Source organism: Bos indicus, chromosome 7, assembly GCF_029378745.1.
Source record: "Bos indicus isolate NIAB-ARS_2022 breed Sahiwal x Tharparkar chromosome 7, NIAB-ARS_B.indTharparkar_mat_pri_1.0, whole genome shotgun sequence".
Classification (NCBI taxonomy): domain Eukaryota; kingdom Metazoa; phylum Chordata; class Mammalia; order Artiodactyla; family Bovidae; genus Bos; species Bos indicus.
This window is the reverse complement of record NC_091766.1, coordinates 4,576,252-4,603,940: the sequence shown is the minus strand read 5'-3', so window position 1 is coordinate 4,603,940 and position 27,689 is coordinate 4,576,252. Positions and strand designations below refer to the sequence as shown.

At 50.0% G+C, this 27,689-nt stretch overlaps 1 protein-coding gene across 3 annotated transcripts; it reads right to left on the bottom strand.

Annotated features, from left to right (window-relative positions):
• Positions 1–2,236: 2,236 nt before the first annotated feature.
• FKBP8 (FKBP prolyl isomerase 8) lies at positions 2,237–12,487 on the bottom strand. Of its 3 annotated transcripts, none has more exons than XM_070792484.1 (9): positions 12,392–12,487; positions 10,728–11,038; positions 7,627–7,796; positions 7,418–7,506; positions 6,900–7,120; positions 5,909–6,081; positions 3,821–3,898; positions 3,191–3,322; positions 2,237–2,756 (listed from the first exon to the last, which is right to left on the bottom strand). In XM_070792484.1, the coding sequence occupies exons 2-9, from the start codon at positions 11,011–11,013 to the stop codon at positions 2,670–2,672; spliced, it is 1,236 nt and encodes a 411-aa protein (XP_070648585.1). In that variant the 5' UTR covers positions 11,014–11,038; positions 12,392–12,487; the 3' UTR covers positions 2,237–2,669. The 3 variants fall into 3 exon arrangements, with proteins under 3 accessions (XP_070648585.1, XP_070648587.1, XP_019819388.2); XM_070792486.1 differs by having other exon boundaries at positions 12,288–12,426; XM_019963829.2 differs by lacking the exon at positions 12,392–12,487 and having other exon boundaries at positions 6,900–7,117.
• Positions 12,488–27,689: the final 15,202 nt, after the last annotated feature.

The following is a 27,689-nucleotide window of genomic DNA, read 5'->3' as shown; positions in this document are numbered from 1 at the left end:
CACCAGGGAAGTCCCTCAGTTGATATTTGACAAAGCTATCATAGTAACTCACTAGAGGAAACAAAGTCTTCCCCACAGATGTTTCTGCCACAGCTGGACACATGCATGTGTGTTCAGTTGTGCCCAGCTCTTTGTGACCCCATAGACTGTAGCTGCCAGGCTCCTCTGCCCTGGTATTTTCCAGGCAAGAATACTGGAGTGGGTTGCCATTTCCTACTCCAGGGATTTTCCCCACCCAAGGATCGAACCGGTATCTCTTGCATCTCCTGCATTGGCAGGCAGATTCATTACTAACTGCACTGGGAAGCCTAACTGGATGGCTATTTGGAAAAATTTGAACCTCAACCCCAACCTCACACCACTTAGAAAAGTTAACTCAAAGTGGCTCCTGGATCTCAATGTAAAAGTTAAAGCCATAAGAGGTTTAAAAGAAAACCCAGAAAATCTCTACAGGTGGCTCAAAAAGTTTTGACAAAAAGCATGTAGAATGAAGGGGGAAAAAATGACAAATTGGACTGCATTAAAGTTTAAATGTCTGTTCTTTGAATGAACAGAAAATGAAAAGTAAGGAACTGCCCTGAGGGCCCAGTGGTTAAAAACTGCCATGCTCCCAGTGCAGGGGACTTAGGTTCAATCCCTGGTCAGGGAATTAGATCCCACATGCCACAACCCACAGTTAGCATCTCACAACCAAGAGATCCTACATGCTGCGCCTAAGACCTGGTGCAGCCAAATGAATAAATGATAAGAAAATGAAAAGTGAGACACAAGGTGGGAAATATATTCACAACACACCTGACGAAAGACTTGCCCCGAGTATATGATGATGAAACGGGCACAGAACAAGGCTGCTGCGGGTCCACGGTGGACGGACGCCAGTGCTGCACAGCCAGCACTCAGGAGCGACAGCGGTTGACACCCCTCACAGCCAGGCCATAAAGTCGCCCCAGCCAGCCCATAGTCCATCTGGCCACCCCCTCAGGCCACCTTCCCAGCCTGAAACCACAGAGACCGAGCAGAGAGGGGGCATCCTGCCTGAGATGCAGGCCTCCTAGGCCTGGCCAACCCACGGCCCCCACCCCAGAGCCTCCCACAGAACCCCGTTCCCGTCAGAGGCCAAGGCAGAAACCCAAGGGGATTGAATGGTGCAGAGTAGGATCAGTTCCAAGCCATGGCCAGATGTGCCCTCAGAGTAATCCAGGTGGCCCCGAGAGGGCCTGGAGCAAGCAGGGCAAAGATCAAGTCTCAAGGCCTGACGGCCACTTTCAGCTGGGTGGCTGTGGCCAGTGGCTTCTCCTCCTGGACTGTAAGGGGGTGTGCGCTAAGTCGCTGCATTCACGTCCAACTCTGTGATCCTATGGCCTGTAGCCCACTGGGCTCCTCTGTCCATGGGGTTCTCTAAGCAAGAATACTTGAGTGGGTTACCATTTCCTCCTCCAGAGAATCTTCTGAACCCAGGGATCAAACCTGCTTCTTTCACACCTCCTGCATTGGCAGGTGGGTTCTTTACCACTAGCGCCACCTGGGAAGCACTAGTAAGGGGGTGGGCATGAGCCAAACACTTGTGTGGTCTACCTCAGAGATCTCCTTTCCTGGAGGCAGGCTAAAGCAGCAAGCAGGAACTCAGGTTGATAAAGATGCCAAACACTGGCTTTGGCTATCCTGGTTGGGACGGTGGGCAGCGTTTTGGGGTGAAGCTCCTATAGCCCTGGGTTGTCGGGAAGAGATGAGACGCAGCTCCTGGAGTCAACCCCACCCCTCCCCAGAGGCCCTGTAGGGTCCGGCTCTGCTGAGCACCCACCTTTATCACCTTTGAACATACCCGGTTCCATCCTGCTCCGGGGCCTTTGCACCGGCTATGCTGCTGCCCAGATACAGGTCTGTCTGCTTGCTGCACGACCAGACCTCTGTGGTCACTGCGGGCTCAGCACAGTCCCCAGTGAGGTCCCATCAGGGTCCCCCATTGCAGATGAGGCGGCAGAATTGAGAGGTGGGGCAAGGAGCACACCTAGCGGTGAACTCCGGAGTCTGACCAGGCACCCTGAGCACAAGGCCCCGCTAGGCCAGGTCTGTTTCCCACTCGGCACAGAGGGTCTGCTGTGGCCTGGGAGCAGACGGGCCCCCTCTAGTCCCGGCTTGGCCACATCCACTGTCCTCTGTGACCCTGGACGTGGCACAAAAGGCCTCTGGCTCAGCCCCAAGTGACGCTAAAAGAAGGTTCCAGAACGAGCAGGGAGCGGGGTGGGAGGCTTTTATTTCACTGTGTGTGGGTGGAAGGGGCCTGGAGAGAGGGCAGCAGGCAGGGCAGGAGGGGCTGGAGGGTGGAAAGGGGCTGGGCAGGGGGAGGGCTGCCCCCAGGCCTGTTGGGAAGAGGATACTGGGACTGATCCCTGCTGGGACCTCACCCCGGGGGTGGGGTGGGAATCGGGTCTGGAGCAATGAGGGCCCCTTGCTCCGGGCTGGATGTGAGGTCAGGGCCCTGCCTTGCTTTCCTCCAATAGGGCTCAGTCCCTCCTGCTCGCGGGGCCATGTGACCCCCAAACCTCACTGCCCCCGCCCCAGAGGAGGGGGCTAGGCCAGTTAGGGCAGTGGACAGGGAGCCTGGGGGTGTTAGGGAGCACAGGGTGGGGGTCCACGGTGAGTGGAGGGGATGGTGGCCACCTGGGCGGTCAGTTCCTGGCAGCAATGACCACAGAGAGAGCCACGCCCCCCAAGGCGACAGCAGTTGCCCCAAACAGCCACTTCCATGGGATGGACTGTGGATAAAGGAGAGGGAGAAGAAGGCTAGACAGTGGTCAAGACAGATGGCTTGCACCTCAGCTAAAAACTACGGTCCCAACGGGCCTCCCAGGAAACCACTGCCTGAAAATGCCTTGCCTGCCTCTTGGAAAACTCCTACACCTGCATCAAAACTCAAGCCAAGTCTCCCCTCCTCTGGTACACCTCCCCTTCCCCTCTGAAGGGAGCCAGCACTCCTCTGCCCGAGCCCTCCTGATTGTGTTGTATCTTCTGCTCTGGCTCTGATCACACAGTCCTGGGGATTCTCTGTGTCCATGTCCCAAGCATGATCCAGCATGACCCAGTTCAGGAAGACACTGACGTTGCAAAATGAAGAAACTCCCTCTGCATGGTGTACCCTGCACACAGCCCTCCTCTGGGAGCTTCCCTGTGCCTGCCCACCCCTGCTCACCCAGGCACCCTTGCCAGGACACTTGGCAGGCAGCCGGCTGGGGTTGCCCAGCATCTTCCGGTACAGGGCGGTCTCCGTGCTCCTCTGGGCCGCATGCTTCTTCACCAGCTTTGAGAGCTCTGCGTGGATCGTCTGTGAGAGAAGGGTGTTTGTGAGAGCAGGGGCAACCACTGCTGCTAGCAGCCTGCCTCCCTGGGGTCCAGGGCTCGTTGAGGCTGGAACCACTGGGACGTGGGAGCTGTCTACTACTCTTCAAGCATTAGCAAAGTGGGGGGTGCTGTCTGCATCCTCCGAGGAAGCCAGAAGATGAGGTGGAGCAAGGGTGGCCAGAAGAAGGTTTCCGAGAAGAAATATTCTGAGAAAGAAGCTGAAAACACTGACACTGGCCAGGCTGGCAGTGCCCTTGACCTCTGGAACCCCTGCTGAGGGTGAGAGCCCAGACTGGCTCTGCAGAGGTCAAAAAAGGTCTCAGCAGGCAGGCTGGGGCCCTTCAGTCATGTACCCCCTGCTACTGCCCAGACAGAAACTCTATAGGGGAGAGCCACAGCAAGAAAGATAAGGGGCAGACCACAAGAGGAACTTACCGACAGGTCAGCATGGCAAGTCTCAGGGTGCCCCCATTCTGCTCACCTTGTTGGAAGGTTCCAGCTTCAGGGCTGCTCTCAAGATGGGGATGGCCTCACTATACTCGCCTTGCTGGGCCAGCACCTGCGGGAGCAAGTGGGGAGTTATCACTTGGACCCAAGCTGGGCCACCTTCTCCTTCAAGAGACCCAGCCCTGCCAGGCTCCCGGTCATCTGACTAGTTCCAAATCTATCTCCAGCAACTGCCCCAGGGCTCCAGTCACCCCTACACTGCTCCCCGGAGCCCTCAACTACCTGAGCGGCCCGCCAGGCTCGGTGCCCCTTCCCATGAATGTTGGTTTCACCGTGGGCAAGCGCCCAGGCACTGCTCTCTCCTCCCTCACCACCTTGGCTGATTCGAGAAGCCAACCGGATGCTGCCAAAGCTTTGGCCACATTGAATGGTTCAGAGCCAGGCGTGTGACTCAAGCCAGCCAATGAGATCCAGCCAGAACTACGCTGGGAGCACTGGGAGGCCAGTTGCTTAGTGGAAAGGATGGACACCTGGCACTTTTGGCAGAGCAGGAGGGAGCATCTGGAGAGAGGGGTGTGCCTGAGAAATGAACCCAGCAGGCAGACACAGGTATCTCCACAACACTGCTAACACCTGGATCCAGCCGCGACTGAAGCCAGCTAGGCCTGAAACTTGGCAGTTCCACAAGCCATCGATGCCTTCTGCTTGAATCTGAGTGGGTTTCCATCACCTTCGACCAGCAGACCCAAACAGGTGTGAGGCTACAAGAACAAACAGTCTCATTTCCCACAAGAGGATTCTTTTAAACCCTGAAAAACAGGGACAGAATCTTTTCTCTCCTCAGGTTTCTATACCCAGAAAGTACTTTAAAAACGCTGGCTGGCCTGCTCAGTAAAAGTGAAGTCGCTCAGTCGTGTCCAACTCTTTGCAACCCCATGGACTGTAGCCTACTAGGCTCCTCCGTCCACGGGATTTTCGAGGCAAGAGTACTAGAGTGGGTTGCCCTTTCCTTCTCCAGGTCTCTGACAAACCCACTAAGTGACCCAGCATTTGCTTATGCCTAGTTTCCTCAGTTTACTGCTAAGAAATACTGAAGGCACCCCCTCTCCCAGCAGAAGATGAACAGAGATAGAGACAAAAGCAATCAGGTCAGGTCCACTCAGGCCAAGCTCCCCGCCATGCTCCACCTGCACTTACTCAGCACCTACTGTGTGCCTGGCTCTATTTGCAGCACTAGAGATGTAGCAGTGAATGAGACATACAAAGGGCTTCCCAGATGGCCCAATGGTAAAGAATCCCCCTGCAATGCAGGAGCCACAGGAGACGCAGGTTCAATTCCTAGGTCAGGAAGATCCCCTGAAGGAGGGCATGGCAACCCACTCCAGTATTCTTTTGCCTGGAGAATCCCAAGGACAGGGGAGCCTGGTGGGCTATAGTCCATAGGGTCACAAAGAGTCGAACACGACTGAAGCGACTTAGCACGCACGCATACGACATACAAAATCCCCGCCTTCTGGGAAGGGAAATGGACAAGAGGTATGACACCTCCCATGCTGACAGTGACACGGGACACAGGAAGACAGGGCAGAGGGGTTGTAGGGAGGCCTTCCTGAGGAGGTGACATCACAGCAAAGGCTTTAAGGAGATGAGGGAAGGACTCATGGGAGTAAATAGGGTATGGACAGCCCATGCAAAGGCACTGGGGCAGCAGCAGACCTAGCCCAGTAACAACCAAGAGTAGACTGGAAGGTGACGGCAGGGCGAAAGACCAGATGGCTTACAGCCTTGAAGTCCGTGAGAAGAACACAGCTTTTACTGAGGGAAATGGCACTCACAAAGAGTTATATGCGAGGAACAATTACGGATGGGCCAGGTGGCAGTGCCGGGGAACAGAGGGAACCTAAGACCCAGGGCTCGGCTCAAACATGGCCTCAGTCAAGGAACTGCTGTGACCCAAGCCACATTCGTGCACATATCTGAACCTCAGTTTTCCCATCTGTACCCCGGGGAACTTGGTTGGCTGATGCTTACGCCCTTCTCAAGTCTGGGGTGGGAGACCAGCCTCACTGCCCTGGGATCAGGAGCCAGCCTGCCCGCTGGGAGCCTGTGAACTGCAGCTCACCTTGCCCTTGCGGAAGAGAGCCTTGATGTTGTCAGGCTGGTGCTCCAGCACGAGGCTGCAGGAGCGCAGCGCTGCGCGGTAGTGATCCAGCTTCAGCTGCGAGGCCGCCAGGTTGTTCAGACACTTCACCTTCAGCTGCAGGAGCTGCTCCTCCTCCTCGAATGTCATGTCCACTGAGGGGGACAGCACGCAGCCACAGCTACTGTGATCATGCCTCCAGCCCTCCCCCCAGCCATCCAGCTGCAGAGGGACTAAGCGACCCAGGCCAGGCCCACTCCTCCGCACCTGGTGGTGGAGGAGACTTAGGGGAAGGGTCTCTGAGTGTCCCAGTGACAGGAGGCAGGGATTTCGAAGCTCCCAATGCCGTGGGATCTCTACCACCTACTCCTTGAGGGGACTCAGGCCTCTCTGGCCTCAGCTTTCCCATCCTAACACAGGCCAAGACCAGCACCATCCTCAGGGCACTCCTGAGGAGTCTACAAAATGGAGCCTAAGTGAACAAGGGCCTGATCACGGGACACGTGGATTGACAATTTCTGCAGTCAACCACATTTTAAACATCTGTCTGCACTCCATAACATTCCACTGACCTGGGATATAAGTCTAGAGATACCTAAGGAGGCTTAGTCACCCAGGTGGCTCAGTGGTTAAGAATCTGCCTGCCAAGCAGGAGATGCAGGTTCGATTCTTGGCTTGGGAAGATCCCCTGGAGAAGGAAATGGCAACCCATTCCAGTATTCTTGCCTAGGACATTCCATGGACAGAGGAGCCTGGTGGGCCACAGTCTATGGGGTCGCAAAAGAGTTGGCCACAACTGAGGGACTAAACCTCCACCACCAGTGATATCTATAGGCTAGGCATAGTTGAACATCTACCCAGATTCTAGAATTTTCTAGAACATTTTGAATCTGGGGCCCTCTGTGGCTTGACGTTTCTAGCACTAGTGGGGATGGCTCTGCAGGGAGGTGCTGGGATTTGACCTGGTGGTCACCTTTGGCACTGGAAGTGATGGCCTTGATGGCGAGGTCGTAGGAGTTGGCAGCCAGCACGAAGTCGGCCCGCTGATAGTGAGCATTGCCACACTCCCGCTTCCGGTTGGCCAGGGCCACACGCTCCTGCCCCGTGAGCATCTCCAGGTCAGGCCCATCCACAGCAGTCTTCAGAGTCACCTCCAAGCACAGGGCCGCATGTGGGGGGATGTATGGGCTCCTGCTGGGGGATGGGGTGGGGATAGCACTCAGACCCAGCGGCCGCCGTGACTGAACCCCCAGGCACACTGGGTTGGCTCAGGAGCGGGCGGGAAAGAGCTGTCACCCCATCCTCAGTAAAACACAAGGAAAGTTAACTATTGCTCCCCTTGAGCTCCGTGACCTGGGGCAGGAGTTCCCCTCCCTGAGCCTCAGACTCCTTTTCTATAAAGTGTGCAAGCAGATGGGATGAGATGGGGAACAACCTGTCCCACCCACTCCTGTATCCCCACAGGGACCCCTGTAAGCAGCAGGTTCTCACCTGCCCTGGGGGCCATAGCAGTACTTGGAGTCAGCAGTGACCATAGCCGTCTCCCCCACGTCCATGAGCGGGACACTGAGATCCAGGGCCTGGGAGGGTGGGGGGAGCAGAACTAGTGGAGTGGGTCGAGGCGCAGCACAGCAGTGCCTGCACACCCCACCACGACCAGCGCATCCCCCAGCTCACCCCCGCCCCGCCCCTCTTCTCACCTGGATGACGTCGCAGTCGCCCAGGGTGAACACCAGCTCCGGCTCCTCCTGTACCCGCGTGCCATTCTCCAGCGACGTCTGCAGCCGCACGGTGACCACCTGGCCCTTGGTCGGGCGGCTGGAGCCCGGTGGGCCTGGAACCAGCGTCTTCTTCCTCAACAGCCCATTCCCTGCCAAGGAGAGGGAACAAACAGCCTGTCACCAAGCAGCTCAGACAAGTGGCTGCCCCCTGGGCAAACTCTCCCCTCACCGGCAGCTCTGCCTCTCCTGGCGGGGCACAGCACCAGGGCACAAGCTGAGTTTTCAGTGGCCCCTCTCCCACTGACTGGGCAGGGGACACCATGCCTCTGGGCCCCAGTGTCCCTGGCTGGACACTGGGCATGAAAGTATTGATTTGGGGACTGACAATACTGGCCCTGGGATGGGCTCAGTGAATGCTGGCTGGTCTGTTATCTTAAGAAAATCAAGCGGGGGCGGGGGAGGGGACATCCCTGTAGGTCCAGTGGTTAAGAATCCACCTTCCAATGCAGGGTTTGATCCCTGGTTGGGGAGCTAAGATCCTACATGCTGCGGGGCAGCGAAGCCCATGGACTGCCACTGCTGAGCCGGCTCACCACAGCTAGAGAAGCTCACACTCCACGACAAAGAAGAATCTGTGCACAGCAGTGAAGATCGAGCACAGCCAAAAATTAAGAATGAATAAACGAGGCTTCCCTGGTGGCTCAGTGGTAAAGAATCCACCTGCCAATGCAGGAAATATGGGCTCAATCCCTGATCTGGGAAGATCCCACATGCCACAAAGCAAGTAAGCCCGTGCGCCACAACTATTGAGCCTGTGCTCTAGAGCCCGGGAGCTGTAACTGCTGAAGCCTGTGCTCAGCAACAAGAGAAGCCAGAACAATGAGAAGCCCACACACTAAAACTGGGGAGTAGCCCCTGCTCGCCAAAACTAGAGTAAAGCCAGAGCAGCCATGAAGACCCAGCACAGCCAAAAACAAATTAATTAAAAAGAAAACTTCGGTATAAAAAGAAATCTAGTTAATTGTTAAATTAAAAATAATTTTTAAAAAGAAAATGGAGTTCCCTGGTGGCCTAATGGTTAGGATTCTGCACTTTCACTGCTGGGGCCCAGGTTCAATCCCTCGTCAGGGAACTGAGATCCCACAAGCGGCCAAAAGAAAAGGAGAAGAAGAAAAAACGTCTCGGCTCAGTGAGGGCAAAGGGCTGAGAAAAGCCCTCCTGCCTATCACAATCAAGGCAGCAGGGATGCCCAGAAAAGAGACTCTGGAGCACTACCCTGTCCCCTCTCCTTTGGTTCCAATCTCAGCCCTGAGACATCTGGGTCTCAGTTTACCCAGCCATGAAATGGGGTGGCTGGGGCTTCTCCTGGTGACACCCAGTGAGTAGCCTGCTTGGTTAGTAGAGTACCTGTGATGCCAGGAGTGTGTCCCGACTAAAGCACCACATCACACGGAAAGACCTAAAAGCAAAAGTAACCCCTAGTTCCCCCCTCCAGCCACCAAGGAGACCACTGTGTTCCTCCCCATACCCCAAACAATTTTAGGGATGGCCAGATGGCCACAGCCAACACCTACTGAGTACCAGGCACAAGGCCCCAGACCCTCACAAAGCCACTCAAGGAGCCCCCACAATGATGACACCCACAGTCATTACAACTGCTGGGGTGATAGAGGGCTTATACCTATGGGGCACAAGAGACTGACGTCCTCTGCAGCCACCCAGTGCACAAGAAGCACCTGTATTCTGTAAGTCCCCACGTCTGGAAAACACTGCCGTGAGTCTGAGTAGACCCCAGTCTAAAGATAAAGGGCAGGGAGATCTATTCATATTGTGGAATATTCTAGAGTGTTCCAATTTTCTGCAGTGCTCCCACACTTATACCTGCTCCTGCATCCAGTTTCAGAATCACTTATCCAGTGGATGCCGAGGGATCCCGTGTCTTGAGGCTTCTGGACACTAATAGTGGATATATTGGTAGGATCTCAACTAGGCATTGTCTCTTGCCCAGGGAAACTCTGGGTAAATCACAGCTTCTCTCGAGGCCTGTTTCCTTGACTAGAAGCCTGAATTCTGGCCTCAGAGAGTGGCTGGCTCGAATATAAACAAACAGAGCCACCTTCATGCTCATAGAGGGAGCAGGGCAGTCCTTCCCGTCAGTAGAGAAGAACTTCCCAAACTTTAACAGAGCCAAGGGGGCTGTGCAACCTTGGACAAGTGCCTTCACCTCTCTGAGCCTGTTTCCCTAACTGTCAAACAGGGATATGGTAGGAATTACATCACAGGGTTGCTGTGAGGATAAAATTAGAGGATGCACAGGCCTGGCACAGAACCACTGCTTAGTAAACATCACCTGGTGTTTGTTTTTTTAGGCATACTAAAGTCTGTATCTGTAGTGGAGGTGAAATCAGTACCAGCTTGGTTTTACTGGTGTCTGTATCGTTGGATCATTAACAGTGATAGCAGCGATGTGCCATCATTTGTGTGGACATCAGCATTACTTGGTGTTCTCGGTAGCAGAACTAGCAGTACTGTTTATTTTCCAGAGTTGTTGTGATGGAGTGGAGGTGGAGGGTGCGGCACATATGGGTTCTCCTAGTTTCCCTCTTCCAGGGCTTTTCTCAACACTGAGCACACTACTGAAGACTATGAATGGGATGTTCTACAGATCTATTTGACCTTAGAACACAGTTTTGGGGGGCGTGGGTCAGGCACTGGTCAGACAAATGCCAAGAAGAGGAATGGGGGTTGAGAGCTCTGTGTGGCTCTGAGCAGGTGATTCAGCGTCTCTGAGCCCTGTTAGCAGCTCTGAGAAAGCAAGTCATATGTGTGTGTGTGTGTGTGTGTGTGTGTGTGTATGTGACAGAGAGAGAGACAAGAAAAGGGCTTATAAACATGAAGTGTCTCAAGCAATTGCCTGTGGCTAGTGATCACCGTGGTTACCACGTTTTACTTCCAATCTCCTTCAGGACAGAGATGGGGAAACCCGAGGCTAAGGAGAGGAGAAGGCCTAGGCCAAGGTCACTCCCAAACCTGAGCTGTCTGGGCACCATGGGTCAACCCGAGACACCCCTGCTCCTTACCCAGGATGTCCAGCCACTCGTCGGGGGCCGGGGCGGGCTCAGGCTCGGGCTCCATGGCGGCCAGGAACTCTCGGGCCAGGGCCCCGGGCTGCTCAGCCTCCTCCAGTGGGGGCTGCCCCACATCCTCAAGTGGCGGCAGTTCACTCAGGTCCTCCTCTTCCTCCTCCTCGCCCTCAGCGTCTTCCACCCCGTCCAGCACCTCGAAGTCCTCAAGTGGTGGGACCCCAGCAGGTGGCGGAGCAGTGGGCTCAGGGTCTGCAGCAGAGGGCTCAGCACAGGATGCCATGCTGCTGGGGGGATGGGAACTGGCCCTGGTGGGGGGAATGGATGGGGGTAAGAATCCCACCACACCCCTCAAATCTCCTCTGCCTCCATTCCCCACAGTGCCCATCACTTGCTGTGTGACTCAGGGGCTCCAGGCCTTAGTTTCCTCATCTGTACAGTGGGTAGAGTAACAATCCTGGTTTGTTCCAAGGATTTAACAACCCACTCACCAAACCCTGGCATCAGGTTCAAACAGCGGTAGCTATTATTAGAGTTAATTATTATTTAATCTTTATAAACACCCTGGGAAGTAGAGAACATCCCCTTGCAGAAAAGGAAATTCAGGCCCAGAGTGGCAAAGCCATTTGCCCAAGGTCACAGAGCAAGGCAACCACAGGATGCAGGATTTGGAACCTGGGGCTTTATCTGCCCAGAGTGGGTGCTGGGATTTTTTTCTGGGGGACAACCCCGAGATTTTGGGGAGGCTATTTTTAGAGCCCAAGAGAAAAATAAAGTGAATCTTTACCAGGGCTCCCCACCTTCAGTTGTCCCGTCTCCTAAGGGGAGCCTCCCAGAAACCCCAAGGCAAACCACCCCCCAACACCAGGGACCGTGTCCCAAACCATTCCCTAGAGCCCCTTCTCCTCTCCTCAGGCCTTCTGACCACCTTCGAAGTAGCCTGCCCCTTAGAGAAGTGGTCGAGACCCCCACGGCTTCTTCCCTGGACCATCAAGAACTGACTCCCTCCCCTAGGCCCCAAGCTCTGGAGGTGGTAAAGCCGTCATGATAGCCCACAGCATCTCTTCCCTAACTATCACCTGCCTGCTCCTTCCGGGCTCAGGTCCCATTTTCTGAGACCCTCCCAGCCCCAACCCCCACAATCCCCTGCGCTCGCATAAATAGCCCTCCCCCCACCCCAACCACCGCCCCCAGCCCGGGCCAGCTTCCCCCACAGCTGGTCTGTCGCCCCTAAACACTTTGATCTCCCCAGACGCCCCCTTCCCAATCCCATAACACCCTACGCTCTCCAGACGCCCCCTGCCCCAGCCTGGCCCTCCGTCAACCTCCCACGCCAGTCCCCAACGCCCCACGCCTATTTGACGCCACCAGTCTGGGGCTCCCGACCCCCCGCAACCCTCGGGCACCCCTGGCCCTGCACGACTCAGCCGGCAGCGCCCCGACCCGCTGCTCTTGACCCTCCGTGGCCCCCACTCCTGGTCGCCCCCACCAGGTAGCACCCCCTCGGGCACTCCGACCCCCCGCGCCCCCCAGCTCGCCTCCCCCGCGGCCCTTCACCCCGCCTAGCAGTCGCAGCCCCCGCCGCGCCGGGCCCTGGACTAGCCCAGGCCCGGGCAGTGCTTCGGGCCGACGCGGCCCCGCTGGCGCCCCGGGACACGTGCCTCCGGCTCCGGGACCCCAGCCTGGGGTCCTGCGCCCCCCTCCCCGCCCCCAGCCGCGACCGCCGCGCCTCGGGAACCAGGCTCTGGCGCCCAGCCCCGCCCTCACCGCACCCATTGGACGCCGCCGTAGTGAATACAGCGTCCATTGGTCTGCGCGCACATCCGTCTCCGGTACAGGCACCGCCCCCTTCCTGCTTGAATCAGCGGGGCGTTCTTAAAGGGGCAGAGGCCGCCGCGCCACCCCCCGAACGGGGGCGGGAGCGGGGGAGAGGGCGAGGGCGGGAGGCGGGGTTAGGGTGGGGGTGCTGTAGATCCTAGTCAGTTCACAGGTCAGCACCGCGCAGCCTGGCCAGACTAACCGCTTGTCTGACATTCGGCTCATCTGCGAAATGGGGATAAACACCTCTTTCGACGCACTCTCACCTTGAGGGATGTTGGGAGGACAGCATTAAATGGTACTTTCTTAAGGAACTCAGGTTTGCGGGTCAGGGCAGTTCTGAGACTGCTGGATAACCCACCATGAATCCCTAGTTACTTCTGTAGATCACAGGCTCCGAGGAAGAGCGACGTGCCCAAGGGCACACGGAACCTTGGTACCCCTCCCCCACCCCACCCCACCCCACCCCCACCCCCACCCCACCCCCACCCCCACCCCCGGCGCAACGTGGTCTGTCTAATCCCGGGAAGGTTGCCTGGTGCAAACTGGAGGAACTCAATAATGGCTAGGTTAACTGCTGAAAGAGCAGGGCCACTGGGAGGAATCCCGCCTCCCTTCCTCCCCTGCTGGAGTATGATAAGGTGCCCATGGCCCCAAGGAGAAGGTGGCAGCTTTGATTAGAAGGGTTTTCATGGCTCGTGTTTTGAAAGGAGGGGCACTTACTCCTCCTTCACTCTATTTTTTTTTTCTTCCTGGCAGTTACCCCCTTCCAGAATGATCTTGCTAATTCTTTGGCTTCCCCCAACTCTGCTCCATTCTCCAACGAATTTTGCCTGTTTTATCCTTACCACCTTCTTGAATGATGCTTAGGGTCTACGGGAGTTCAATAGATGAATGAGTAACTGAATTAATGAATAAATGAAACGCTGGCTTTTGGAGGTAGCTAAGATTGTGGGAGGTAACTCACTTTTGGAGATAATTTGTCAGATAGGAGCTCTGAGGTCACCTCCTACTGGAAGCCCTCCCTGACCTCCCCAAGGCAAGACTAGGTGTTTTGATTGGTGCAGTCTTGGTATACTTCATTGGTGATTCACTTCTGTCTGTGCCATCAGTTGACTTAAGACCCTCCAAATCTGGGAAGAATATGTTGTCTCATTATTTTAGTCCTGAGACCTACATAGTGATAGCTCAGTCAGTAAAGAATCTGCCTGCAATGCAGGAGACCCAGCTTCGATTCCTGGGTCAGGAAGATTCCCCTGGAGAAGGAAGTGGCAACCCACTCCAGTACTCTTGCCTAGAGAATCCCATGGACAGAGGAGCCTGGCAGGCTACAGTCCATGGTGTCGCAAGAGTCAGACACCACTTAGTAACTAAACCACCACCAAATCTGGGAAGAATATAATGTTTCTCATCGTTTTAGTCCTGAGACCTACATAGTGATAGTGCCTGGCACAAAACAGGGAGAGGTATTCAGGGAAATCATTGTGGAAGGAAGGAAGGCTGGCCAGCCAGAAGAGGTGGTAAGGTAGCAGGATTATGTGAAATTGCCTGGGAAGGAATATCAAATAAACCTTGGGCCAACCCTGGTTCTGAGGGACTTGGACTAATCTCTGCTCATCTCTGAATCTGTTTCATCTGCATAATGGAGTCATTTACCCAACCAGTCCCACCTCTGTTATAGGGGCAGAAGGAACTGTAGCAAACAACAATAATACAAAAACAATTAAAATGAACAAATATAAAGTGATAACATCAATTATGGTAATGTAATAGTGACTGACAGGTGCCACAGAGGCAAACACCTTACGTGTACTTAATCCTCAGGAAATGGCAACCCACTGCGGTATTCTTGCCTGGAAAATCCCATGGACAGAGGAGTCTGGCAGGCTACAGTCCACGGGGTCACAAAGAGTTGGACACGACTGGGTGACTTCACTTTCACTTTAGTGAAATCCTCACATCAGCCTTGTGAGCCAAATACTCTGATATTTGGAAGCCACGTCATTGGCTGTGTATAAAGCTGCAATTGTCATATTCTCCCGGTGAACTGAGCTTTTTATTATTATGACATGCCCCTCTTTATGCTTCTTGCCTTAGAGTGGACTTTGATATAAAAATCACACACCTATTCTCCATTGGTGCATGTTTTAAATGCTCCATTCTCTTCCACCTTTTACCTTCCACCTTTATGTATCCTTGTGTTATTCATGTGCCCCTTGTAAGCAGCAAAGAACTGGGTTTTGCTTTTTGATTTGGTCTGCCCATCTTTGCCTTTTAACTAGGGCATTTGGTCTGTTTACACTTAATGTAATTATAGACATATTTGGACTTAAATCTGCCTTTTTATGTGTTTTTTGCCACCTAATTTTTCTCTCTCTTGTATTCTTTAAGATAGGATGTGAATGTTTTGGTAAGACTCTTTATTATCCTCATTTTTATAGAGAGAGAAACTGAGGCACGGACTAATGAAGGATAAGATGGGCCAGGTCTTTTTTACCCATTGAACTTCTCTTCCAGCCAGGCAGCCAGATATTGCACAAACAATAATGTAGATAAATATCTAATTGCAGCTTTGGTGAGCGCTGTGCAGGAAATAAAACTGAAAAAAGTAGCAGAGAAAGGTTTCCTGTCCCCAGCCTTAGGTTTCCCCCCAACCAATGTCACCATCGCTGAGCTGACTGAGCATTCCCACCCCTTCCCACCCTCTCTCTCAAATACACAAAAGAGGAAAATATTTTCTTGTCTCTACTCCACTGTGCGCAGAACATTTGGAGCCAGGCAAGTCCCTTTTGGCCTCAATGTGCAGCTCCCACCCCTTCCAGGACCCTTGTAAATGTTTCCTGGCCTCCAACAAAGCCCAAGAGACCTACTGAAACGTTTCTGCAGTCTGGACCTCTTCTGCTACAGCCTGCAGACACAGTCATGGTTCTACTTTTCCCAGCAGCCATCACCCAGACTCTTCTCAGCACTGGCTGCTGTCTGACTCATGGAGTTCCAATATTCGTAAAAGATCCAATCTACACTACATGCTTTCACACCATCCTGTCTTTGTTCCTGTGATCCCTTCAGCCCTGGATGATTGTCAGCACCCAGAAAACTCCTAATCCTACCTCAAAACTCCATCCAAGAAACTTCCCAGGTGGTCCAGTGGCTAAGACTCCACATTCTGAACGCAGAGGGCCTGGGTTCAACCCCTGGTTGGGGAACTAAATCCCACATGCTACAACTAAGAGTTTGCACGCCGCAACTAAGATTCTACATGCTGCAACTAAGATTTTGCATGCTGCTCCGAAGATTGAAGATTCCATGCACTGCAGCTAAGACTTGGCAGAGCTGCTCTGGCCACCAGGCTCTCTATGGGACACAGCAGTGAGCACACGCTTGCAGGCAGGGCTCACCATCTTGGACCACCAGTGTCCCCCACAGGCCCCTGCATCTGGAGAACCTGCATACTGACCTCCCCAACCCCCAAGATCTATCCCATAAAGATGCTTGGAAATGGCTTTTTGAGACCCCAGCTAGGAAATCAGGGGAAAGATTCCTGAAGAGTCTGCCTCCTTTTTGTTCTTATTCTGAACAAAATGTGCACATTAAAGCTGCTATTTCTTTCTTTCTTTTTTTTTAATATTTATTTGGCTACGCTGGGTCTTAGTTGCAGCATGCAGAATCTAGTTCTCTGACTAGGAATCTAACCCAGACCCCCTGCATTGGGAGCACAGAGTCTTAGCCACAGGACCACAGGGAAGTCCCAAAGCTGCCAAACAAACATTCAGATGTACCTGCTTCCTGGCCTTGAAAGTCTTCACACCCAATTCTTCAGGCTCCTCCAGCTCTGAGTCTCTCCTCCCTTTAGCCCAGCACTGTTTCCTTCAGGGCTGGGAGTGTCCGTGTTGGACTCGGCTTCATTACCCAAGGCTAGGCAGGGACTGAGTATTTTCTGGATCCTCAGAATACAGGCCAAAGCCTGAAAGGGTGGCTAGAATTTACTGAATAATATTTTAAATTGTTGGTTAAACTATAAGAATGCATAAGAATCCTCACCAGCATTAACTTTTCAATGAATGAAGGCAGGAGAGCATGGGAGTAATAATACAGTTTACCCACAGATAACCCTCAGTTTATCAAGGGTTTACAATGGGCCAAGTGTTACAAGGAATTAATCCTGAAGGAATCACGAGGTTAAGCCACTTGCTCAAGGACAGTCAGCTAGGGTGTGACAGCTGGAATTTTAACTCAGATATGTCCTGTTCTAGGGCTCTCAAAGAGTCTTCCCTGTGCCTAAGGGCATGTGTGTATCTCTCAAGCTCTTAGCAACCATAAGAGACAGATGCTGTGTCACCCAGACTCACAGTTAACAAATTGAGACCCAGAAAAATTAGACATGTAATACAGAGCATACACATGATAAGACCTCAGTAACTAATGATACTTGCTAACACTTAATCTAGGGCTTCCCTGGTGGCTCAGAGTAAAGAACCCACCTGCCAATGCAGGAGACATGGGTTTGATCCCTGGGTTGGGAAGATCCCCTGGAGAAGGAAATGGCAACTCACTCTAGTATCCTTGCCTGGGAAATTCCATGGACAGAGGGGCTTGGTGGGCTACAATCCATGGGGGTCGCAAAAGAGTCAGACACCACCGAGTGACTAAACAACAACACTTATCTAGCAATTGCTATTTGCTCTACTTTGTTTATGTGTTTAACTTGGGTTATCTACCTTAAGAATGCATCCTATCTCAGTATAAATCGTGGTTTTTGGTAGAGACACAAGGGGACAGAAAACTAAAAATAGGTGTGTGTATGCAGGGCTTCCCTGGTGGCTCAGATTGTAAAGTGTCTGCCTGCAATGCGGGAGACCCGGGTTTGATCCCTGGGTTGGGAAGATCCCCTGGAGAAGGAAATGGCAACCCACTCCAGTACTCTTGCCTGGAAAATTCCATGGACCGAGGAGCCTGGTAGGCTACAGTCCATGGGGTCGCAAAGAGTCGGGAGACTTCACTTTCACTTTCATGCATGGGTTTTTAGACATACATGTACTTCCTAACTCTGACTGATGAGCGAGTTTCTAAGCAATAATACCTGGGTAGCAATGAGCACACCCAGCGCCTAGATCTTGGTGTCTAAATACCATTCTCCAAGAAAAGGAACTAGGCTCCTTGGAGAGAAGACTGATAGCAGGGATATTCCAAAGTAAGCACAGAAAATCTTGTGGTGCCAAAAGTAAGGAAATACTCAAAGAAACACTGAAACATATTAAAAGGACACAGGAGCGAACTTAAAGGGGAAGCAAAATAAATAATATAGAAATTAATTATAAGCCACAGAATACTCATGACGTCATGGTGATATAAATACTTGAATAAATACATAATTAAGAAGAATGGGCAGCACTTGTTTACAATAGAGTTACATTAAAAGGCACCTTTATGCAAACAACCATGGTAATAATTATTGCTTCCAGGAGCGACGGATGAGTGCTAAAACTAAAAGGCAAAAAAATATGTTAAAAACTAAACAACAACAGAAAACACAACTAAAAAGCCAAGGGTGTTCAAATGGTTCATATCCTATCCCCCCATAGGATACTTATTAATTGCAAAAAAATAGTTACTTGACAGTTGAGAAACAAGAAGATGCTGCCTTAAGTAAGTAATTGAAGTCAACATCACCAACAATGAGACAGCAACATCCCAGTGCCTCCTGATACAGGATGCATTGAGAAGGATGCTATGTCACTTTTATGGGGTTCTTTCCCAAATGGCTCAACTTCAGTCTAATCGTGAGAAAATATTAAAGAAGTCCATAATCATAGGTATTCCAACAAAACCAGTGGTTCTTTAGTTCTTCTCTTTCAGCCATAAGGGTGGTGTCATCTGCATATCTGAAGTTATTGATGTTTCTCCTGGCAATCTTGATTCCATCTTGTGCTTCATCCAGCCCAGCATTTCTCATGATGTACTCTGCATAAAAGTTAAATAAGCAGGGTGACAATATACAGCCTTGACGTACACCTTTCCCAGTTTGGAACCAGTCTGTTGTTCCATGTCTGGTTCTAACTGTTGCTTCTTGACCTGAATACGGGTTTCTCAGGAGGCAGATAAGGTGGTCTGGTATACCCATCTCTAAGAGTTTTCCACAGTTTATTGTGATCCACGCAGTCAAAGGCTTTAGTGTAGTTGATGAAGCAGAAGTAGATGCTTCTGGAATTCTCTTGCTTTTTCTATGATCCAACGGATGTAGGCAATTTGATCTTTGGTTCCTCTGCCTTTTCTAAAACCAGCTTGAACATCTGGAAGTTCTCGGGTCACGTACTATTGAAGCCTGGCTTGGAGAATTTTGAGCATTACTTTGCTAACATGTGAGATGAGTGCAATTGTGCAGTAGTTTGAGCATTCTTTGGCATTGCCTTTCTTTGGGATTAGAATGAAAACTGACCTTTTCCAGTCCTGTGGCCACTGCTGAGTATTCCAAATTTGCTGGCATATTGAGTGCAGCACTTTCACAGCATGATCTTTTAGGATTTGAAATAGCTCAGCTGGAATTCCATCACCCCCACGAGCTTTGTTCGCAGTGATGCTTCCTAAGGCCCACTTGACTTCACATTCCAGGATGTCTGGCTCTAGGTGAGTGATCACACCATCGTGGTTATCTGGGTCATTAAGATCTTTTTTTTTTTGTATAGTTCTTCTGTGTATTCTTGCCTTAATATCTTAATATTCTCCTCTTAATATCTTCTGCTTCTGTTAGGTCTATACCATTTATGTCATTTATTGTGCCCACCTTTGCATGAAATGTTCCCTTGGTATCTCTAATTTTCTTGATGAGATCTCTAGTTTTTCCCATTCTATTGTTTTCCTCTATTTCTTTGCATTGATCACTGAGGAAGGCTTTCTTATCTCTCCTTGCTATTCTTTGGAACTCTGCATTTAGCTGGGTATATCTTTCCTTTTCTCCTTTGCCTTTTGCTTCTCTTCTTTTCTCAGCTATTTGTAAGGCCTCCTAAGACAACCATTTTGCTTTTTTGCATTTCTTCTTCTTGGGGATGGTTTTGATCACCACCTCCTGTACAATGTCATGAACCTCCATCCATCATTCTTCAGGCACAGGACTTAGAGACTACAAAATGGCCTGGGTTTCCTAAGAAGGAAGCTAAGATAATTCTTTGATAGAAAAGATTACATTATTCCTACAAGTTTCCCCTCTTTTATGATACATTTTTACTCTTTCAAATTCAGTTAGCATGAGATGGCTCTCATGTTCTGGTATGTCTAATAGTAAGAGATTGTTCTGATAGGGCTTCTGCAAACTGTTTAGTAAGGGTAGTTTCTATTGATCTTAACAGAAGACCTCTGATACAAGGGATTATAAAATATCCTATTAGGGCCATTCCTTCAAATACAATGATTAGGGAGGTCAGGACAGAGATCATTATTATACCTTTCCATTTGACCCCTCAACCATTGTTCCATCAGACTGGAGAAAGGATCATTTTCCCTGAATTTTTCGCCAACTTATTAGCCAAGGTGGTCAGACCTTGCAGGGCTCTTGTTATTGTGCCATCAGGGGTGGTGGTGTTGGGTATGAAAGTATAACACTGACTTCCTATCATAACACATGCTCCCCCTTTTTCTGCCAGGATCATGTCTAAGGCAGTCGGTTCTCCCAGGTGGGCATCTTACTGGTTGAGTCTAATTGTTCTGCTATTCCCTTGACAGTGTCTCTAGTACAGTTGACAAAACTCTGCTGGTTATAATAAATGTAGTTTATCCAACCCACATTTTTACTGATGGTGGACCGCTAGAATAATATTGATTCAAATTCCGATATCTGGTTTCTAGCCTTGAATTCATTAGGGGCACCCCTGGGAACTCTAATTGAGTCCATGTAAACATGTGTATCAGATGACCCACCACAGCTGGTGACATCTCTCTTGCTTCCATGTCTGGTTTGTACAGGGGTTGAGTCAGGGGGTAGAAATGTCAGAGTGAAAGGGACCCCCAGTTGAACTAAAGTGCAAGTCCCACTCCAGTCAGCCAAAGAATCCTGAGCAATGGTTCTCCGCAGTACCACCAGACATCCATCTGAGCCAACGACGATGCGGGTGGATTGCTGCTCTCAAAGAACTGGCTTTCTCTGCACCCAGATACATTGCCCGGGAATGCTAATTGCTCTCCCAACAGAGAGAGGAACGAGGTGTGATTAGCGTCATGGAATGGGGGTCTGACAGTCTTTGGGGTCCTACTGGAACCTTTCAGTTGGGAACAACAGTGACAAGGTCCTGCAGGATTTCTTGCCCCAAGCTGTATTGTCCTGAAAAAGGGATATCATGCATCCCACGCCCATAGGGTCTGAAGTCCACTCAAGTGGGAATGGTACCACCTGGGCTTCTGGCTTACCTGCCATGAAAGTGTAACAACTGCTCTTGTTTAAGGCTTGGACAGAATATTTAATCCATTCCAACCAGGCATTTGTTTTCCCATATCCAGTCTTGATCTCTGTGGTTTGGTGTAAATCCTTCACCTCTACCATGGTGACCTTAGTAGGGTCATTGGGAACTGGGGGTTGAATTGTTTCAGAAGTTTTGCATCTGTGGCACTAATTAGAAGGTAATTTTTAACAAATTTAATAGTTAATCTTCCCAGTGGATCTCTCCCAGATATGTCTGCCCCTAGCCCATACCAGGGCTTCCCTGGTGGCTCAGACAGTAAAGAATCTGCCTGCAATCTCTGGGTTGGGAAGATCCCCTGGAGGAGGGCATAGCAACCCACTACAGTATTCTTGCCTGGAGAATCCCCATGAACAGAGGAGCCTGGTGGGCTATAGTCCATGGGGTTGCAAAGAGTCAGACAAGACTGAGCAACTAAGCACAGCACAGTCCATACCAATGCTCAAGAGATGGACTGGTTTTCCCTGGTTTCGTCATTAATAGGAGTGGGTTATGTTGTAGATTCCCACAATCATCTCTGGGTACCCCTCCTTGTCAGGGATAATCTATCTTTTAGTTCCGCTAGGGTGAGAGCTGCTTTAAGTGGCTCAGCCATATAACCCCCATTCTGGGTAATCCACCATACTTTGGCCCAACTAGAGCAGGGGAGTTGGTGTGGATCATTTCCTGACATGCCCCATACTGGTTCAGGACAAAGGTACTTATGTTCTATAGATAGCTGTGTAGGTTATCACAAGGGAAGACCTGGCAAGCATCAGATTTCACAGTTAGGGGATCTCTGCTTGTGGTCACATTAATAATTAAGTTGATCAGGTAAGGGCTGCCCCCAACAATCTGCATCTTGGTATACAGAATGACCAAGACGGGTATTAAAGTCTTTTCGAAGTCAGCTGTGTAGGATTGGGATGTTGGACCACGGACCGTTGCTCCTCTTGATTAGGGGATTCAGTCCCTTTGACTTGCATGTAATGAGTCCAACCTTTCTCTGCAGTGCAAACAGCTGTTTCAGTTGTCAGCAGCATCTGGTAAGGTCCTTCCCAGGCGGCTCAAGTTTGTCTTCCTTCCAGGTCTTTATCAGGATATGATCACCAGGCCAAAGAAGATGCACCAGAAATCCAAGGGGTGGGTCCTGACACAAGAGGCCCTGCAACCTAAGAGAAGACAGAGTAGAGGAGAGGCCAAGTATATAGTTTCTCAGAAATTGGTCTTTATTTCCACGGTTGACAGGTCAGCAGTTTGACCCAAATATGGTAACCCATACAGCATCTCATACGGGGATCATCGAATATCCTTATAAGGGGCAGTTCTGATTCTGAGAAGAGCAACTGGGAGGCACTTGGTCCGGGAAGTTCGGTTCCTAACATTAATTTAGTTATTCGTTTCTTTAGTGTCTGGATTATCCTTTCTACCTTTCCTTAGGAAGTTATTCCCATTTTATCCCCAGACTTTTTGTACTCCTTAACAGGAGTAGAAATAAAATGATTTCCATTATTTGAATCTATGTTCTCAATTAATCCAAAGCAGGGAATTATGACCTCTCATAGTATCTTAGTTACGTTGCTAGCCATGGCAGTTGACAACGGGATGGCTTCAACCCCATTAGTTAAATGGTCTGCTATTACTAAGAGGCACCTGAGGCGACCAGCTCGAGGCATCCTCTGTATAGTCGACCTGGATACTCTGAAATGGCCTCAGACTCAGGTTTTTCCCCACCGAGGGCTGTTTTTTTTTTAACACTAGTTTATTTACCTTTCTGCAAGTAATACAACTTTCATTCAGCTGTTTAGCTATGGTATATATACCTTTGTTATCCATAAACTCTTAAGGCAGATTCACACAGGGCATGTGGGTCCCAATGACTTCCTCTATGTAACTTGAGTTAACAGTTCTCTCATAATCAGTTTTGAGAGCATCTCTTTTCCGTCAGGTAGAAGCCATTTCCCTTCAGAGGTTTTAGAGGCTCCCAGCTTGGCCAATTGTTCTTCTTCCTGGGGTTTGAAAACCGGGGCAATGGAAGGAGGAGGATGGACGGGGATAGGATGGAAATTCGGGGCCTCTGACCTGAGGGCCGTCTCTTTAGCAACTCCATCTGCCAATCTGATTCTCTGTGTCTCCATAGAATGTCCCCGCTGGTGTCCAGGTATATGTACTACTGCTATTCCCTTGAGTAACATTAAGCTTTCCAGCACCTGGGTGATTAACTCTTTATGAATTAGGTCCCATCCCTTGCTATTAATAAGGCCACATTCAGTGCAAATCTTTCTGAAGGTATGTACCACAGCAAAGCCATATTGAGAGTCTGTGTAGATGGTTTCCGCTTTTCTTTTAGGAATTTTAAGGCTTGGATAAGGGCAAATAATTCACATATCTGGGCAGACCAAGTGTCAGGTAATCTTTCTGATTCAATAACTGTGGATCGTTCCCCATCTGTAATAGAGTACCCGTTGTGTCTTTTCCCTTCCAGCACTGGGAGGAGCCATCTACAGAGAGCTGAAACGCTGTGGAAAAAGGAATTTCCTTGAGGTCAGGTCGAACTTTAGTCTGGTCATCTATGAGATCTACACAGTGATGTTCCACAGGACCCATGTTTCAACTCTGGTCAAGAATTCGGCTGGGTTTCGACAGGTGTCAGTAGTGAGGGCTAGATTATCTCTTTCCAATAGGATAGCTTCATACTTCAGTATCCTGGAATCAGTTAGCCACCTTCCTACCTTCCGATGGAGAATTTCCCTGCCCGGATGTGGTGTGATGACAATCACTGCCCCACCAAATGTCCATTTTCTACTTTGCTCAGTTAATATCACCGTTGCTGCTACTGATTGAATACATTTAGGCCGACCCCCAGTTGCTGAGTCTAGTAACTTATATAAATACACCGCCGGTTGCCTCTCACCTCCGTGTGCCTGGGTCAAGACTCCTAGGCAGTCCCCTTATCTACATTAACATATAGACAGAAAGGTTTTTCTAATGAGGGGAGTAGCAGCACAGGGGCAGTGATCAAGGCTTGTTTGAGGGTATCTATTAACAAGAACTGTACAAAAAAGATCTTCACGACCCAGATAATCACGATGGTGTGATCACTGACCTAGAGCCAGGCATCCTGGAATGTGAAGTCAAGTGGGCCTTAGAAAGCATCACTACGAACAAAGCTAGTGGAGGTGATGGAATTCCAGTTGAGCTATTTCAAAACCTGAAAAATGATGCTATGAAAGTGCTGCACTCAATATGCCAGCAAATTTGGAAAACTCAGCAGTGGCCACAGGACTGGAAAAGTCAGTTTTCATTCCAATCCCAAAGAAAGGCAATGCCAAAGAGTGCTCAAACTACCTCACAATTGCACTCATCTCACACGCTAGTAAAGTAACCCTCAAAATTCTCCAAGCCAGGCTTCAGCAATATGTGAACCGTGAACTTCCTGATGTTCAAGCTGGTTTTAGAAAAGGCCGAGGAACCAGAGATCAAATTGCTAACATCTGCTGGATCATGGAAAAAGCAAGAGAGTTCCAGAAAAACATCTATTTCTACTTTATTGACTATGCCAAAGCCTTTGACTGTGTGGATCACAATAAACTGTGGACAATTCTGAAAGAGATGGGAATACCAGACCTCTTGACCTGCCTCTTGAGAAATTTGTATGCAGTTCAGGAAGCAACAGTTAGAATTGGACATGGAACAACAGACTGCTTCCAAATAGGAAAAGGAGTACATCAAGGCTGTATATTGTCACCCTGTTTATGTAACTTCTATGCAGAGTACATCATGAGAAACGCTGGGCTGCAAGAAGCACAAGCTGGAATCAAGATTGCCGGGAGAAATATCAATAACCTCAGATATGCAGATGACACCACCCTTATGGCAGAAAGTGAAGAGGAACTCAAAAGCCTCTTGATGAAAGTGAAAGTGGAGAGTGAAAAACTTGGCTTAAAGCTCAACATTCAGAAAATGAAGATCATGGCATCTGGTCCTATCACTTCATGGTAAATAGATGGGGAAACAGTGGAAAGAGTGTCAGACTTTATTTTTCGGGGCTCCAGGATCACTGAAGATGGTGACTGCAGCCATGAAATTAAAAGATGCTTACTCCTTGGAAGAAGAGTTATGACCAACCTAGATAGCATATTCAAAAGCAGAGACATTACTTTGCCAACAAAGGTCTGTCTAGTCGAGGCTATGGTTTTTCCTGTGGTCATGTATGGATGTGAGAGTTGGACTGTGAAGAAAGCTGAGCACCAAAGAATTGATCCTTTTGAACTGTGGTGTTGGAGAAGACTCTTGAGAGTCCCTTGGACTGCAAGGAGATCCAACCAGTCCATTCTGAAGGAGATCAACCCTGGGATCTCTTTGGAAGGAATGATGCTAAAGCTGAAACTCCAGTACTTTGGCCACCTCATGGGAAGAGTTGACTCATTGGAAAAGACTGATGCTGGGAGGGATTGGGGGCAGGTGGAGAAGGGGATGACAGAGGACGAGATGGCTTGGATGGCATCACTGACTCGATGGACGTGAGTCTGAGTGAACTCCGGGAGTTGGTGATGGACAGGGAGGCCTGGCGTGCTGCGATTCATGGGATTGCAAAGAGTCGGACACGACTGAGCGACTAAACTGAACTGAACTGATTAACTGTATTTCCTCAGGCCTCCAGAGGACAGGGTCAGCTTCTTCCTCCAAGAGATTGAGATATAGGTCTTTGGTTTTGAGTGTATAGCAATCTGTCCGTAACCTACAGTACCCAGTTAATCCTAAGAACTTCCTGAGTTCCCTTTTTGTGCTTGAAAGGGGCATATGGGTACTCCCTGAGAGTCATTTCGGGCCGTCTCCGTTTCCCTTCACTGATCAAATGTCCCAAATACTTGACTTCTTTTTCAACAAACTGTAATCTGGTGTTGGAGACCCTCAGGCCCTGCTGTACTAGAAAATTAAGTAAGCCTGTGTTAGTACTGGTGACCCCTTCCTTGTTTTCCCATCACCTACATATTGAAGGAGTCTTAAGGGAAGGGGGTACCTCAGGTTTTTCTAGTACCTATTCGAGGACTTACCCAAAAAACTTGGGTGACTCGGTAAATCCTTAGCAAAGGTCTCTCCAGTGGTCTTGTTGCTCCCTTCCGGGTTTGAGGATCTTCCCATTCAAAGGCAAATAGGTCTCTACCGTTCTCAGCTAAAGGTCAAGTCCAAAAGGCATCTTCTGGGTCTACAACACTAAACCACTGATGATTATGAGATATTTTGCTGAGGAGTATATAAGGGTTGGGAACCACAGGGTGTCTACTTCAGAGTAGTTCTCGGTTTACTACCCTCAAATCCTGAAATAATCTATAGGATCCATCAGGTTTTCTTATTAGTAGTATTGGACTATTGAATGCGGACATGCAGGGTTCAAGGAGGCCATCACAGAGCAGGCCTTCTATAACAGGTTCTAATCTGAATCTCCCTTCCAGGGGTGTAGGATACTGTCTTCTGTTTCCCTTTTATCCTTAAGCTCAGTGTGAATAGGGGGAATATTTAGTCCCCTGTGGTTTTCTTCCCTGGTCCAGATGTCAGGGAGAATCTTCTTTTCCTCCTGAGCAGATAGAAAGTTAAGTGAGACTCGAATTTTCTTGTGAGTGATTGTTAACACGATTCACTTATGGCAGAAAGCGAAGGAGAACTAAAGAGCCTCTTGATGAAAGTGAAAGAGGAGAGTGAAAAAGTTGGCTTAAAACTCAGCATTCAGAAAACTAAGATCATGGCAACTGGTCCCATCACTTCATGGCAAATAGTTGGGAAATAGTGGCAGACTTTATTTTGGGGGGGCTTCAAAATCATTGCAGATGGTGACTGCAGCCATGGAATTAAAAGACACTTAATCCTTGGAAGAAAAGCTATGACCAACCTATGACCAACCAACAGCATATTCAAAAGCAGAGACATTACTTTGCCAGCAAAGGTCTGTCTAGTCAAAGCTATGGTTTTTCCAGTAGTCATGTATGGATGTGAGAGTTGGACTATAAAGAAAGCTGAGCACCAAAGAATTGATCCTTTTGAACTGTGGTGTTGGAGAAGACGGTCGCAAGTCCCTTGGACTGCAAGGAGATCAAACCAGTCAATCCTAAAGGAAGTCAGTCCTGAATATTCATTGGAAGGACTGATGCTGAAGCTGAAACTCCAATACTTTGGCCACCTGATGCGCAGAACTGACTCCTTGGAAAAGACCCTGATGCTGGAAAGACTGAAGGCGGGAGAGGGACGACAGAGGACAAGATGGTTGGATGGCATCTCTGACTCAATGGACATGAGTTTGAGTAAGCTCTGGGAGTTGGTGGTGGACAGGGAAGCCTGGCGTGATGCAGACCATGGGGTCGCAAAGAGGCGGACACGACTGAGCGACTGTACTGAACTGATTCCTAGTTTAGTCATTAGGACTAAATTAGTCCCCTTGGAATTCTGTCTGAGTCTGCATAGTCTTATACTTGAGTCTCTTTAAAGACAGGAACATTGAAACCTTCCGCTTTTACCCCTGAGACTAACAAATGCTCATTGGACAGAGGTAGGTAAGGAGGGTGACATGTCAGAGAGGAACGTGCCACTCCAGAGTCGATCAGGAAGGTGACCTCCTCTTTTTCAGGTCCTACCTCTAAATTTATCAAGAGCTGTTGGTAGGACCCTTCAATGTATAAGAGCTCCTGACCCCTCCATTCCTCATCAAAGTCATGAGAGG